Source organism: Temnothorax longispinosus, chromosome 11 (genome assembly GCF_030848805.1).
Source record: "Temnothorax longispinosus isolate EJ_2023e chromosome 11, Tlon_JGU_v1, whole genome shotgun sequence".
Classification (NCBI taxonomy): Eukaryota; Metazoa; Arthropoda; class Insecta; order Hymenoptera; family Formicidae; genus Temnothorax; species Temnothorax longispinosus.
Genome location: NC_092368.1, coordinates 12,022,911 through 12,039,658, shown reverse-complemented (window position 1 = coordinate 12,039,658; position 16,748 = coordinate 12,022,911). Strand labels below are relative to the sequence as shown.

Below are 16,748 nucleotides of genomic sequence, written 5' to 3'. Positions count from 1 at the left end.
TACATACTGTTCGAGCGTCGCAAATTTTGTAATCTAATTGGTATAAACTGTTTAGTTGCATACGTAAACCCACTACGTCAGTTATATTTCCCTCTATCATGTACGTTATATATATAATAATTAATAATTTATTAAATATGCTTATCTTTTTTATTTAAACCTATATTTCATAGAATTGCAAAAATTATTGCGTCGGTATCTCTAAAAAGATAAATCCTATTGCAAGCAATCTTTATTCACAAACTCTATCAATATCTATATGAGATTGCTTTTTTAGTTAACACTTTTACTTAACGGCAGTTTAAATCATTTCCTGATGCGTCACACATTAAAATCGCAAAAGTAAAAACCTTATAAAATATTAAAGCGTGTCCTTACATTATTGACAATATAAATGCCACGGCCGCGCGAACTGGCTTTAGGCTTGACGATCCATGGCCCTCTATATCTGAAATGCGCCGAAATCAATTCTCTGGCTTCGGTAGGCAGTAGAAATGTCTGAGGTATAAAATCGAGATTTCGAAGGCCCTTACTCCTCTGCATAGCTTCGATATTTTTGTAGAGGCGGTCCTTACGGGTAATTTCGTAAGACCTAAAGAATAAGATTTTTAAGAAGGATCGAGTCATCCGTTTAGATTTTTTATTATGTTTTATAAAAATTTAAATAAATATTTCCAAATTGTTCCAAGATTTTGTTTTTCGTTGTCACTATCTAGTGACTTTTTATACCTGTGAAGTATCATCTACAATTACAGAAACTTTATCTCAATAATGCACTTCTTACCTAGGAAAATGGTTTATTTTTTGATAAGGCATCAAATTCCGCAAAATATCCGGCTTCGGGTGACTTCCCATCCACAGTACATTAAAATCTGTCTCGTTCATAGGTACCTAAAAAGCAAAGTTACACCTTTTTTTATTCACAAAGATAAAATGAAGAAATGTTTCTCCTAAAAGTTTCTCAATGCCGGGAACTGATCTCAGAAGTAAAGTAAACAAAATTAATTGTTCCGTTTTATTTTCTCTATTAGGATCATACTCTTTCTCACACTCAATTTTTTTAAATTCTTAAAGAAAATGGTTTATTTAAATGAGTGTTATCAGATAAATGCGTTATCTTGAATCATCTTTGCATTTTGCTAAGGTATTTCTTATTATCCTCATTCTTATTCCGAGTAATTGTTGTTTTCAGACAAACGAATAATAATCTTACTTCGTTATATCGGCGACGAAGCACGAAAATGTAGTGCGTGCGTTTAATATTTAAGTTGTATCGTCTACCGATACCTTCACTGACCTTTCGATGGAACAATACGTGTGTGAGCGCGGACTGATTACTGATTAATAAAACGTATTAAGTTTTAAAAAAAGTGCATTGTAAAATTCTTTTTTAACATAGCGTATAAATGTTTTCGCATTTTAACTTTTCAAGATAACGTGAAAGACATCAAAGTAATAATTAGAATGCAACAGAAGAATAATAAAATAAAAGAATGTGTTATCATCCCAGTAAAAAATTTGTTATGTACAAATATGTATAAATGTATACAAAATATGTTTATATGTTTTTTCTCTTTTGTACAATTTCTGTTCGTATATACAGGAAAAATAATAAAAAAACTAATTAAAAAATAATCAGAAAAATAGCGTTTGCATTTTTTTTACATAAAGTAAAATTACGATAACATTATACTGAATTCTATACATATATAATCATATTTTATATACAATTATTACATTTATATATCTATGATTATAGATATGAGCAATTTTTTCTCATTTCCTCAAACTTTACTTTTTATAAAAAAATACACAATGTGTGAAAATCATCCTTTCAATTATTTTCTAATTCTTTTTCTCATCTATTATTTTTCGTGTATATATACGAACAGAAAATATATAAGAGAAAGAAAAACATATATGGACATATTTTATGTACATAATTTTATATATATTTATACATGTTTTTATATAAATTTTTTTTTATTAAAACACTAGTTTGATATTTTGCACACATATATATATATATATATATATATATATATATATATATATATATAATAAGATTTAAGTAGGTATAAATACTTGTATTCCTGAATATCATAAAGTTACCTCAAGAAAACTAGTTCCCGCTGTAAGTTACGCAATTATCATGTAAAGTTTATGGAAGTTACGTTTTTAAATAAACCGCCAAGTTTTCCCTACTTTTTAGGAGAGAAGTGGCGGCGATCAACCGGAAGGAAGCGAAAAATTGATTGGTTTGTTTAGAACAAAATAATACGGAAGAAGAAAATCAGAATCGCTCGGATCTTGCCATTGCCATTAGCCGCATTAGCGACAGCCATAACCGATCGCCTTTCTGTCACGTATTTTTTTAGTTCATGGCAACAGATCTTATTCCATCGCGTCCTTGGTCATTATGTTCCTATATGAAAATGTCAAAGAATATTCTATATTTTGTTTTATCTATAATATCTGTTTTATCGATAATCTGCAAAGTGACGCACAAAATTGCGACTAAAGTCATAAAACTCAAAATCGGATTAACTCTCATTCATAATTAAAATTCTGAGATAATGTATTTTTTAAATATAAATCTATAATTCTGTTAAACGTTAGGTAAATATTTACCTTTACGATCCTCCCCCCTCCCCCCGTATATGACCTTCTGCTTCACATATATTGTAGAGAGCACTCTCCTGGAGTAACCTTCAGAACATTTTAGACGTCGCTCGTTATTTATTAAAAAGTTATGAACAAATATAACTGAGAAATCAATCAAAGAAAGATGGAGCGTGGAGCCGTAACAAGGTATTGGTGTTCATATATTCTATACTTCCGTAAAGAATTAACGAATTGTAATGTACATACTGTACATATCTTGGCTGAGGTAATATTTTTCGCAATAAATTCTTTACGTTTTTTAAACAATTAAATCGTGTAGGTTTAATTCCGGGTAGGGAAGGGTTTTTAATGTTCCAAGATAGCTGTGTTTCAAGTCCGACAAATTTGCGGCGAGCAATCTATTAAGTTGGAGTATATGTATATGTACAGTATGTACATTACAATTCGTTAATTCTTTACGGAAGTATAGAATATATGAACACCAACACCTTGTTACGGCTCCACGCTCCATCTTTACTTGCTTGATTTCTAATCTTATGAGCCTTTACTATTATATTTATATAACTGAGAAATATAACAATTTGTGTCAGTACTAAGGGAAGTAATTTGCTGATATACATATGTACTGTCCATGTCTGAGGACGAGCGTGGTCTAGTAGACAGCGCACTGGTCTATTGAGCCGAAGTCTCGGGTTCGATCTAGTCCTGGTAGAGCTAGAAAAATTATATTTGCTCGTTCTCCTCTTGGAAAGCAATGACAAACCACCGAGAGTATTCTTGCTATAAATACTTCTCTAAAAAAAATATATAGCCGTTCGGAATCGGCGTTAAACTGTAGATCCCATATACAATGTGTATAATCTACGTGCGCAACACATGTATATGAGAAGTCACCACGGTCGGACACGAGTAATAGGACTGAGGAAGGGGTACTGTCCATACACATATATCAGCAAATTACTTCCTTTAGTACTGACACAAACTTGTATATTTCTCAAACTTTTTTGTTCATAATTTTTAAATAAACAATGACTGACGATTAAGTTATAAAGAAAAGTTATTCAGGGTCATGTTCTTGACAATATATGCCAAGGTCAAGATTATTAGAGGTGTCTCCCCTTATCTTCATTTTTATCCTTTTCTATGCTAACTATTCTTTGTTTTTACAAAAGACTGTTCACTATATTAATGATTCACTACTTTAAATGACTTTCTTTTGTCCGTACATATACTATTTCCACATATATATTAGTCGTTTAGATAGGTTATTTATAGTCGTTTACATGGATTTTCAACTTTCCACACGAAGAGAGGGTCAATATTGTGCACATGCAATCAAAAAATCCAAAATCTATACCAAAATAATAAAAACTTGAATATTTAAGAAAATAGTCATTTCCACACAAGTTAGTACTGGAGCTTTCGACTTCTTTTAGTACGTATTAGAGTCTCTCAATAAGAGTCGCGACACGTACAGAGCAGCAACTTTTTATTGGTTCGCATTTGCAATATACATTCATATCGCTTTCTTTTTCTCTCTTATATCTCTTTCTCTTTCTGTTTCTCGTGCTTTTGCCCAAATGCGAACCTTGTAACTCAAAAAGTACTTCATGAAAAAATACTCAAATATAGGGTTTTAAAAAGCTCTTTAGGTAAGCTACGAGAATATGCAATGAAAAATAGGGAGTTCCATTAAAAAAAACAAAGTTGAACTCCATATGACCTTGGCACGTTCACTCAAGGTCAAACCAATGACACCATCTTATGTCTCTCTTCGAACCAAACAACTTTTGTCTGAAACGTTTTTCCGTATTTTTCATATTTTTCGAGGTATTTGCCTGGGGCGATGCGATTAAAATGAAACACCCTTTATATTGTACAACTAGTGGAAAAAGTAGTCGCACGAGCGAAGCGAGTGCGACCATCACACTCATTTGGGCTCGACCACTCTTCCCACGAGTTGTTCATACTATTTTTCCTAACAAGAGCGTGAAACAGGCCGCTTTTCGCGCTTGTTTTACAATTTCATTTCTCCACTAGTTGAGAAATGGCTCCATTTTTCAACTAGTGAAGAAATGGATCGTTTTGCTCACTCAAAACAAGCGCAAAAAGCGGCCCATTTCACGCTCGCGTTAGGAAAAGTAATTTTTCTAATCTCTCGAAAATTTCTACTCTTTCATCGAGCTTTACTCTTGCGAATCTACCGGTAAATGATTTTGGATGGGAAATTCGATGCTTTATACGAATCCGATAATAGTTTTTGCATGTTTTCAAAATTTTTATATTTTTGGAGTAATAAAATTGAAAAACGATGTTCGGGGCAAAGTCGACACCACGCCGTTTTATCGGCCCTCAATAACAAACGATGTTTGTCATGAAGCTATGTGTGCGCACGTTTAATCGCAAATTTACTTGGATAAATTGTTTTTCAGACATGAGTTTAGATGAAAATAATTCAACAATTTTTGTTTTCATTATTTCCAATGATTGTTTTATTTAATTTCAAATTTTTGTACTTTTTAAATATACGATAAACAATGTATGCTTAGTTTCAGACAATAAAAAATAAGTTTCAGATCAAATTGTGTCGATCAGGCAAGTGTCGAGTTTGTGCCTCGGCATTTTTCAATTTAAAAATTTGTCTTCGCGTCACTTTTCCTTTCCTGGGAACAAAACTAAGTAACATACAGTAAAATTTCCTTAAGCAATTTTGTACCTGAAGGAACATTCTTTAAATGTGTACCATTAAATTTGCTTGCAAATTTTAATTGTTGAAAATTGCCTTTAAAAAAATCGTGTCGAGTTTTCTCCGGTCTCCCCTAACTGAATTCAGATTTTATCTTTTCTGTGTAGTAATTGCGTGAAAAGCGTTACATCTTGATTGGGTTCCTAAACACAGTTGTCTGTTCAGTTACTAAAAAAAAAGTCAATATAACCAATCAAAAACTACATTAAATTTATACCAGGGATTTAAATTTAATAAACACCTTTTATTTTGATTTTCCGTTTGATTATGTGCATCAAATTTTCCTTTTAATAAAAACTGTAAAATCTTTAAAATGTTTTTTGCTAAAAAAACTCTGTGCACAGAGATACTTTAGATCATAATGTCTGTAATCCTATAAATAGACAAGTGGGTGAACACTTGGCGCGAGACGCAATCGTATCTTTCGATAATCATTTCTTTTACAGTTTATCCTTTCGAAAGAGTATCTCGGTTATGTTAGTAAGATAAGTGTATCCTGGTTTGTCTCAGAGCAAGCGATAGGCACTAAAATGGTAAAACTGATAATTTGAAATTCTAATAGAATGGTTAGACCGTAGGAAGAAGTCATTGATACGACCGCGCGCATTTATACCACATAACATATTGCATCGCTGATGAAGGATAACGAGCCAGCAGCAAGAAGGCCACATGGAATACTTTCGAGTACATGTAGAATCAAGGAGGAATTCTCCGACTCAATATTGTCAATTAAAATATTGCGATATTCATATTGCGTTTACAAATCCATACATTTATCTAATCTCACCAGGGATCTAGTAATAAATTTTCGTTGTAAAAATAATTTTAAATCCACTTAATATATACTTAAAAAAAATTATACATAAATAATAAATAAAAATACAAGTTTTTGCGAGTATCATATTTAGTGTTTATTTTATTTTTATTATTAATCCTTTTTTTAAACATTAACTCTTTTATTTTTTAATTCTCTTTAATTCTTTTTGTACCACGATGCTTATATTTGACTTGCTTAATTGACTTAATTTAATGTCGCTGTTAGAAGAAAAGAAAGACTCATCTCTTGAATCACTTATGTTCTTCAATATTCATGATTAAATTAATTCATAATTACTACATTACAGTGAAGATATTTAGATGTGTGATAAATAAATATAACTATACAATGTGTGTGTGTGTGCGCGTGCGTGCGTGCGTGCGCGTGCGTGTGTGTGTGCGCGTGCGCGTGTGCGCGCGTGTGCGTGTGCGTGTGTGTATACAAAGTGTCATGTAATACGCGAACCACCACTGCTCGTGAGCAGGTAGAGCGGGTAAAACTGAATTGAAAAGTCTTTTACCGTTTTGTAAATTTCTCAATAATTAATGAGAAATTAATTAAGGATGTTCTGGGAAGCACTGTCCCAACCAAAAGTATGCAGGAAATATTAAAAACACCGATATTAATTCTCCAGGGATCAAAAGGCAAAAAAATGTACATAAATAGTTACGGCAAATCTAACAGAATGTAAAGAACGTAGATTTAGTGACTGAAAATAAGTTACTTTTTTTTCAAAAAAAATTTTACAAAAAATTATTTTTCGTTTTGTTGCTATATTTTTGTTTGTCTATGATATCTACTTGTGTGCAGTAAAATATCATTATATTGGTAGCATTTTTTAATGTTTACACTTTTTCTCTGTAAAACTCGGATATTCAAAAATTAATAACTTTTATCTAAATTGTTAATTGATCCGAATTTTGGCCTTAAACTTTGAAACAGAATACAAAATATGATATTAAATTTTCATCAACTTTGTAGTATTTTAACAAACTCTCCAGAATATTCTTAATATAGATACGCGAATCAGAATGCATCCGTGCGATTCGACAAGAAGGAGTAACTTAACGTTCACGTTGCTACGCACGTGGCAAAATATTAGGAGGAACCTTATAAATATAACAACAACTATACGTAAGTGACATTCGTGCATAGTATACATTTATTTTCATTAATTAATGAAGTTTATTTAAATTTTTAATAAAATTAAATTAATAAGTAATAAAAATAAAAATAAATTACATTTTTTGCATTAAATGTTAATAAAAGTGACAGAAATTTTCTACAATATTGTGCTTAATTCATTTCATTCCGTCCATTCATTACAAAATTAGTACCTAGCTCTTTAGTTTTTTCAACTTTCTAATTGCCATCATATGTACAGGATGTTCCATCAGAAATAAGACATTTAATTATGTCTTTACTTTTGACAATATAAAACAATATTTCAGACATAATTTGAATGGCTTCAAAGAGCGAATATAATGATGTAAACAAAATTTTCATTCCAAAAGTCATTTCTTCCAAATTTTTAAGGTCATCATTATTTTTTTATGTAGTAGTACATAATTTTTTTCTCTTGTATATTGTAGCTGATAATATATTCAATTACGTATAATAACATTGTTCTATGAAATAACTTTGAACTTTAAAATTAAATTATAATTAAATAAAAAATATATTAAAATGCTAAATTTTTCTTATAAATACAGAATGCTAATTTTTCTTATTAGTATAACTGTTCAAAATGATGGCTTTAAGTGGTAATACATTGCTGAAAACGGTTAATTACTAAGTGTAATATTCTTTCAACACAGTTTCTGAGGTTTCAATAATTCTAAATATCTGTAATAGATAATAAACATCAATCGTAATATTCTGTATAGACACAATAAACATGTGTAATTAATGGAAACTAGTCTGTCCGCTATTTTATTAGTTTGTCGACTATTTCACCATGCTTTACTTAAAGAAAAAATTAATATGATTAATATGATTTTCATTTACGGTAAAAGTCAACAGCGTTTAACGCAGTACAAAAAGAGATTTCCTGCAGTACAAAAGAGATCGTGATTATCTGTTGTGTTCTGTGTACGTATGATTCAAAAGTGAAACTGGGAATGTAGAAAATAAAAAGCCTGCAAAATTTAAAGTGCAAAACAAGTGAAATAAAAATTGCGGTAGTAGTAAATCTAAATCCACATGTTAGATTCAGACATATCAGACAACTTGAACGAAAAAGTGGCATTGGCAGATCCAGCATAATGCATAATGCGGATACTTCGTCAACAAAAGTTGTATCCGTTCCATTTATCTTTTCATTAGAAGCTTTATGTATGGGAAACAATTTTTCACATACATAATTATACATAAAATATATTTATATACATTTTCTTTCTCTTGTATATAACCTCTATTCGTATATATACACAAGAAAAATAATAAGAATAAAAAAATTAAAAGGACAATTTTTGCATTGTATTTGTATCTTAAAAAAGATAAAATTTGAGGAAATGAGAAAAATTTCCCATGTACTTATAATCATATATAAATATGTATTACATATGTAAATATGTAATAATCGTATATAAAATGTGATTACATATAAAATGTGGTTATATATAAAATATTGTAGGGTTGTGTGGGATGATGTGCAACATGGGGTGATATGCAACGTTTCCGATTCCTGGTCTGCATGTCGACATTTGACAGAACCGCATACTGCCATCTATTTGTGTCAATAGTACCTTGTTTTAGATAAATAACTCGCGAGATGGCACGCACCCTGGTTTGCTGTACGAAAAGCGAGTTAAATTTCTCGAGCTCAATGTAATTTTCGCTTTTCACATTCATAGTGATTTCGTTAATTGGTTTTAGGTCATCTTATAGGTAAATATTTTTATATTGTTAGTTTTTTAAGTACTTTTGATAATCCACAGTGATTTTGTGATTTTCTTATGTTGTGTTGGTGTCACGCCAGTCCGCGCAAAATAGCGTGTTTGGGGTGATGTGCAACACTCATTTTTCGCTAGTTTATCGCTATTTTATGATGGAACATGTGTATATGAAGTGTTTTAATGCATTTTTCAATGTGTTTAGTCATTATGCCACAAAAGTATAAAAATAAGGGTATCGCTGTTCCGGTCAATTGCGAGCTAATTTGGGCAGCAATAAAATTGCTGAAAGGCGATCATCCGGTTGCGTTTTTCCTTTCATTATATTAATTTTTAAGCGATAAATAAATAAGAAATCAAATAAAAAATGATTTTTTTTTGTGAAATTTCCATTTATCAGAGGTCGATTACAATACAGTGAAATTTTTTGTTCACCAGATTTCGATTAATTTGTATTTAAGAAGCCCAAATTTAACATTTAAGTCGATTGATGTCGATATTCATGCATTTTTTACCTTAATTTTACCTGTGTTGCACATCACCCCAAGAAAATTTGAAAATGCTAAAACAGACGTTTTTTTAAAAACTCGAAAAATTTTTAGAAAAAATTTAAAATTTTGAAAATGTAATCACGCAGAATTGTAGTATTTTCCTTCCTTTACATTATACAGCCATGATATATTCAAGAATTTGATTTTTGGATATATTTTCCGAGCAACGCGTGAAAGTGTTGCACATCACCCCACATAACCTTATAATCTAATCACAATTTTACTTTTTATTAAAAAACAATGCAAAAATTATTATTTTTCTAATTATTATTCAATTATTATTACTTTTATTTTACTTTTCTATATACGGACAGAGATTATACAAGAGAAAGAAAACATATAGATATATTTTACATCTAATTATATATATTACATACATATTTTTATATAAAAATATTTTTACCGCCAAGAGATATCCCTTTTATGTAGCTATCCTTTTCTACAATTTTCTACAAATATTTGCTCTTTAGCTATTTCTACAACAGCTCACAATCACAAAGGTATATAGAACTGGTTTTTTCACGCATGTGTGTCAAATACGATTGTTTCAACACTGAGAAAAAAAATTTGTTAATCTAAAAAAATATTTAGTCCAATTCAAGCAACTAAACATTTTAGTTAGTTTGACTAAACATTAATTGAATTAATTAATTCTTGATTAAAAAATGTTAAAGGTTGATATGAATGCACTATACCTTTTTTAATACAACTCAATAATTGTTGAAACAACTAATATTTAGTTAACTAATTAACATGTTTAGTTGCTCGTATCGAACTAAATATTTTTTGGGATTAACAAATTTTTTTCTTAGTGAATATATAAGTTTTAATCAACAAAGTACTTAATTTTTAGCCATAACAAAATTGTGTATAATCTTCACATTATTTCTAAAAATTATGAGCAAGTTGAAAAATTAAAACAATGAAGTATAGTAAGATAAAATTTTGTTTTACAATATGTAATTTTTTTACTACAAAACATACAAACAGCTTTATTTGATTCGAAATGGGAAGGCAATCATCCTTTAAAAATGTCTTTATTTATCTACGAATTTTGAAATAGGTACTTCAAATTTTTGCTTTTTAATAAATATTTGCTCTTTAGCTATTTTAGATACTTGGATCCACATTACACAAATATTGCACACAGCACAACTCATTAATTTATTTACGTAGATGTTTAACGTATTTTTTGCGAGGTCTCATCAAAACTGTGATATCCAATAGGAATGTGACCTAAAAATCGATTTTTGAATGATTTCTAGCAATTCTTTTGAAATATCTTGCCGCTTGTTGAACTAAAAAATATTTAAAAATGCGATTTTGGCGATATTTCTTTTCTTCTACTATTTAGTACACAAACTTTTTTTTCAAAATTTGATCCAAAAAATATTAAAAAAGAAAATGCTATTTGCACAATTTTGCGACAAACTTACCAAATCGTGGCAAAACGAAAATACAGTCTTTTCTTTACTAATCTGTATTTTTTAATAAATAAATGTTTTGCAATCTGATATAGTATTTTCCTTTTAACTCTCGCCGCCCACTTGCTCTACAATTTCATAATTACTTATTTTATATTAAAAAAAGGAATTTTCGACATATAAAATAAAGAATTTTTAATGTATAGCCATTTTTATTGAAATCAAAAGTAACAAAAAGTATAAATATTGCTATAAAAATAACTACTCGAAAGTATTAATTTTCAGCGAAACAGAAAGTATCGCTATCTTTAGCGCAAGGTCAAAAAAGACCTCATGTGGGTGCAAGAGTTAAACGTACTTATATATGTAGAAATTATTATTAAGAACAAATTAAATTTATTTACGTTTGTCAAATATTTTGTGGCAAATTGTGATTTACGCATCTTTACATGCGTATTCAAAGGTCTCACCTTCCCTTAAATACTTATACGCTTGCCACTGTTACGTCGCGCCTGCGCAAAAAACGGAGCCCGTCAATCGTTAGCGGCGATATTGCGTCATTTGTGTCAGTTTAACGCGAGCCTGCGCGAGCCACTGCTCGGGAGACATCCGGGATTTTTGCTTGTTTTAAGGTATATCGCGTTTTCTTTCTGTTGAGATTATTCGAATATATAAATACATGTACAATGAATATATGTACAACGATTATCGATTTCGATTATCGATCTCGACGTGACCGATCGCGCACATACTTTTCCTCTCTTAACTGCACACACCTTCTGTTCCTTTTTCGACAACGCTCTCAGGCTCCTGTACGTAGCAACAGACCTTCTTAATAAAGACTATTGAGCATAAGATAAAAGGTATGTGCACTCATTTAGTGGCCCAAAAGTCCTGCCCTGATAGCTCGTAATAGGTTATGGGCCCAGATAGGTCGTAAAGTACGAGAAAACTAAAGCAAAGTTTATAAAAGGTGCGGCACGTGGGCAACTTTGAGGTTAACCATGACGGAGCATATACGGTCAAGCATAACTAAATTAAACGGCGAAAACTACCAAGTATGGAAGTTCAAAATGGAACTCCTTCTTATTAGAGAAGAATTGTGGGATCAAATTAGCTCGACTATGCCAACTGATGTTACGCAGGCCGCGGCATGGAAGAAAAGGGACGATAAGGCTCGATCCACAATAGGCTTGCTGGTAGAGGATTCACAGCTTATGCACATTCGTAAGGCAACAACAGCGAAACAGGTATGGGACTCTCTCAAGAACTACCATGAAAAATCTACATTAACCAGTAAAGTATATCTGCTGAGACAAATTTGTAATTTAAAGTTAGCGGAGACTGGAAATATGGAACAGCATATAACTATTATGCAAGATCTGGTTGATAAACTCACTGCGCTTGGTGAGGAAATAAAAGATCACCTTTTTGTAGCCATGTTGCTGAGTAGTCTTCCAGAAACTTACAGTACTCTGATTACAGCTCTCGAGAGTAGACCCGAAGCAGAGCTCACACTCGATTTAGTCAAAGGGAAGTTGCTTGACGAATACAAAAGGCGCAAAGGAGTCCCAGACTCAAGCGAAGACAGTACAGCGTTGAGAGCATCGCAGAAAAGCAGTAGCATGACCAGCGGAGGCGAAAAATCATGCTATTTTTGTCACAAGCAAGGACACTTCAAGCAGGACTGCATAAAATACAAGAAATGGAAGGCAAAAAAGGAAAAAGGAGAAAAAGCAAACCAGGTTGACGCAGAAGAGGAACAATCAGGATTCATATGTTTCAGCGTTCATCAAGATAAGGGGCAAAGGAACACGTGGTACATAGACTCAGGAGCCACGAGCCATATGACGAGAAGCAAAACATTTTTTAACGTTTTGGAGTTAAAAAAGCTGCCGGACGTGACACTAGCGAACGGAATAAGGGCTAAAGTGGCAGGAATCGGCTCAGGCGTCATGAAATGCATGGATGGAAATAAAAGGAAGATAAATGTCAGACTAAACGATGTCTTATTCGTACCGGACCTGACTGAAAGTTTGTTGTCGGTGAGAAAATTAGCGGAAAGAGGCCTGACAGTGCAATTCAAGGATAAGGAGTGCAAGATCGTTAAAGATAACGTTGTGGTGGCAATGGCAGCTCTCTCATCGAACATGTACGCGTTAGAAGCAATGCCCATGGCAATGGCTGCGAAACAGGTCTCGCATACAGAAAATTGTCAACACACCTGGCATCGAAGGTTCGGGCACAGGAACATACACGATGTACAGCTGCTCCAGGAGAAGAACTTGGTGTCAGGGATCAAGATACAAGACTGCGGGATTCGAGAGGTGTGCGGATGTTGTGCGAAAGGCAAGTGCACAAGGAATCCATTTCCAAAGACCACGGAAAACAGAGCGACGCACGCACTAGATCTGGTGCACTCCGACCTATGCGGCCCCATGCAAACTGCAACACCGAGTGGAAAGCGATACTACATGACGATGATCGACGATTACAGCCGATATACGGAAGTATATTTTTTGAAGAACAAGTCAGAAGCAGTCGAACACATTAGAAAGTATATACGATATGTGAAGAATAAATTCGGCAAAGTTCCGAATGTGATAAGGTCTGATAACGGACGTGAATACGTCAATAAGGATATCAAGCGACTATTCGCCGAAGAGGGAATACGTGGACAGTATACAGCTCCTTACACGTCGGAACAAAATGGAGTCGCAGAGAGAAAGAACCGGACGCTCATGGAGGCAGCAAGATGCATGCTGATCGACGCGGGTATGGACAAGAGGTACTGGGCAGAAGCAGTCAACGCGGCAAACTTCTTGCAGAATATTTTACCCAGCAGGGTAATAAAAAAGACGCCGTATGAATTATGGAATAAGCAAAAGGCGGACGTCGGTGGTCTGCGAATCTTCGGCTCTAAGGGATACACACACGTACCAAAAGAAAAAAGAAGGAAACTCGAAGATAAAGCTATCTTGCTTACTTTCGTGGGCTACTCGATGGAATCTAAAGCCTACCGGATGTTAGACAAAAGGACAAATCAGATTATCATCAGCCGTGATGTTAAGTTCGACGAAGACTACTCAAAGGACACTGAGCATGACATCCAACAGGAAAGGAAGACTGAAAAAACAACCATCGAAAGAGGAAAAGCAGCCACGAGAGATAAGATGGTACGCTCAACAGAGGCCGAAATAAGTCTCGAAGATAGACCACAAGACTCACACGAGGACCTCAAAGGAGTCGAGGATGAACATGAGGTCAGCGAACCTGAAGAATTGAGCGAATCTACATTTGAAGACTCAGTTGACACAATAGATTTGACGTACGAGTACAAAGGATCAACGAAAGAACTGCCAAATGTAGCCACGAGACAATCAGAAAGAGCAACAAAGGGACAGCCTCCAGAAAGATTCGAGCACTCAGCAAGAACCGTGAAGAGCACGATAGGAGAATATCAGGAACCAAGGAATCGAAGTGAAGCACTCAGCGGACCCGAACGTAGACAGTGGATACAAGCCATGGTCGAGGAACTACAGTCACTCAAAAAAAACCAAACATGGGAACTAACTGAACTATCTCAGGGACGAAAAGCGGTCGGCTGCAAATGGGTCTTTAAACGGAAACGAAATGCAGAGACGGGAATTTTGAAATACAAAGCGCGACTCGTCGCGCAAGGATTCAGCCAGAAATACGGAACTGATTACGATGAGGTGTTCGCGCCAGTGGTCAGAGGAGAGACACTGCGTTTATTACTCACAGTCGCTGCCAAGAAAGGACTGCACGTTTACCATTTTGATGGAAAAACGGCTTTTCTCAATGGGAAGCTCAAAGAAACGATCTTCATGAAGCAGCCCGAGGGATACGTCATCGCTGGAAAAGAACATCTCGTATGCAAACTCACAAAAGGCTTGTATGGGCTGAAGCAAGCTGCGAAAGTGTGGAACGAAACACTTCACGAAACAATCATCAAACTGGGATTCAAACAGAGTACAGCAGACCCGTGCCTGTACTCAAAGCAGTCAGCAGAAGGAATTCAATACATAATTATCTATGTGGACGATATTCTTGTTGCAGGCTCAAACAAACAAGGAATAGACGAAACGGCAAATGGTCTCGAACAGGAGTTCGAGCTCACACGGCTAGGAGAACTCACTAACTATCTTGGTATCAACGCACGAAAGGATGCAGAGGGCATCTACAGTATCAATCAAGAGCAGTACATCCAAAAAATCGTTGAAAGATTTGGACTCGAGGAAGCGAAAACATCAAAATCACCCTTGGACGTAGGATACTTGAAAATGGTAGGAGACAAGAAGCCTATGGCAAACAGCGACAAATATCAGAAACTCATCGGAGCCCTACTGTATGTGGCGACACATACGCGACCCGACATCGCAGCCAGCGTATCTATCTTAAGTCAACGCGTTAAACAACCGACTGAGGCCGACTGGACCGAAGCAAAGAGAGTCGTACGGTACCTAAAGGGCACAAAACACCTACGACTGAAACTAGGAGGAAGTACGAACGGACTCGTGGGATACTCCGACGCTGACTGGGCAGAAGATGCAACAGATCGCAAATCTCATAGCGGACACTTGTTCCTATACAACGGAGCAGCAATCGCGTGGTCCTGTAGAAAGCAGTCATGCACAGCCTGGTCAAGTTGCGAAGCAGAGTACATTGCCTTGGCAGAAGCTAGTCGAGAACTAATCTGGATAAGAAGACTTCTAGAGGACTTCCACGAAACGGCAAACGGAGCAACGAAGGTTTACGAGGACAATCAAAGCGCAATGAAGATGGTTAAAAGCAAAGAGTTTCGAAATCGAACCAAACACATTGACACCAAATACCATTTCGTCAGCGATCTAGTCAAAAGAGGAATCGTAGACTTACGTTACTGCCCAACCGAAGAAATGATCGCAGACATGCTTACAAAGCCTCTGCAACCAATTAAACTGAGAAGACATCGAGAAGGATGCCAACTGGTGGACAAATGAAGACGACACAATGTAATCGTTGAGGGGGGGTGTTGAGATTATTCGAATATATAAATACATGTACAATGAATATATGTACAACGATTATCGATTTCGATTATCGATCTCGACGTGACCGATCGCGCACATACTTTTCCTCTCTTAACTGCACACACCTTCTGTTCCTTTTTCGACAACGCTCTCAGGCTCCTGTACGTAGCAACAGACCTTCTTAATAAAGACTATTGAGCATAAGATAAAAGGTATGTGCACTCATTTAGTGGCCCAAAAGTCCTGCCCTGATAGCTCGTAATACTTTCATCTTTCTTTCGCGAGAGAGAGCATTTATTCAGCCTTTTATCCGATAAATAAAACATCAGCCACATGTCATGTGTGACTTGCAAATATTGAACGACATTAAATAAATTATGTAATTAATCGCATATTTTTCGTATCAATCGATATTCATTTTGTATTCGTATGCTTAACACATGAAGTTATACACATTTGGAATGAATTGCGTCACATTGCGTCTATGTATTCGCATATTGTAGTTATCGATTAAAATACAAAATTGTATTTTTACTGATTTAATGTTATTTTGAACTGTCTTGTTTATTTTTTGACCTTATATTTATCTACATATATAATACATATATAATTTATATACATATATTTATATACGTGGTCTGTTTAAGGCAGTTAGTTC

At 34.2% G+C, this 16,748-nt stretch overlaps 2 protein-coding genes across 14 annotated transcripts in view; one reads left to right on the top strand and one right to left on the bottom strand.

The window, feature by feature from the left end:
- The window catches only part of Ttll5 (Tubulin tyrosine ligase-like 5), a 228,495-nt gene that overhangs the window by 158,519 nt on the left and 53,228 nt on the right, over positions 1–16,748 (bottom strand). For all 12 annotated transcript variants that reach the window (XR_011734405.1, XM_071793419.1, XM_071793418.1 and 9 more), the window contains exons 5-6: positions 785–891; positions 379–592 (exon numbers count right to left, since the gene is read on the bottom strand). Coding sequence is in view for 11 of the 12 variants with exons in the window: in XM_071793419.1 (XP_071649520.1) it covers positions 379–592; positions 785–891 (321 nt within the window). In the remaining variant the exon portion in view is untranslated. The remainder of the gene's footprint in view (positions 1–378; positions 593–784; positions 892–16,748) is intronic.
- LOC139821965 (uncharacterized) overlaps positions 1–16,748 on the top strand; it is a 105,200-nt gene that overhangs the window by 71,471 nt on the left and 16,981 nt on the right. The window lies entirely within an intron of this gene.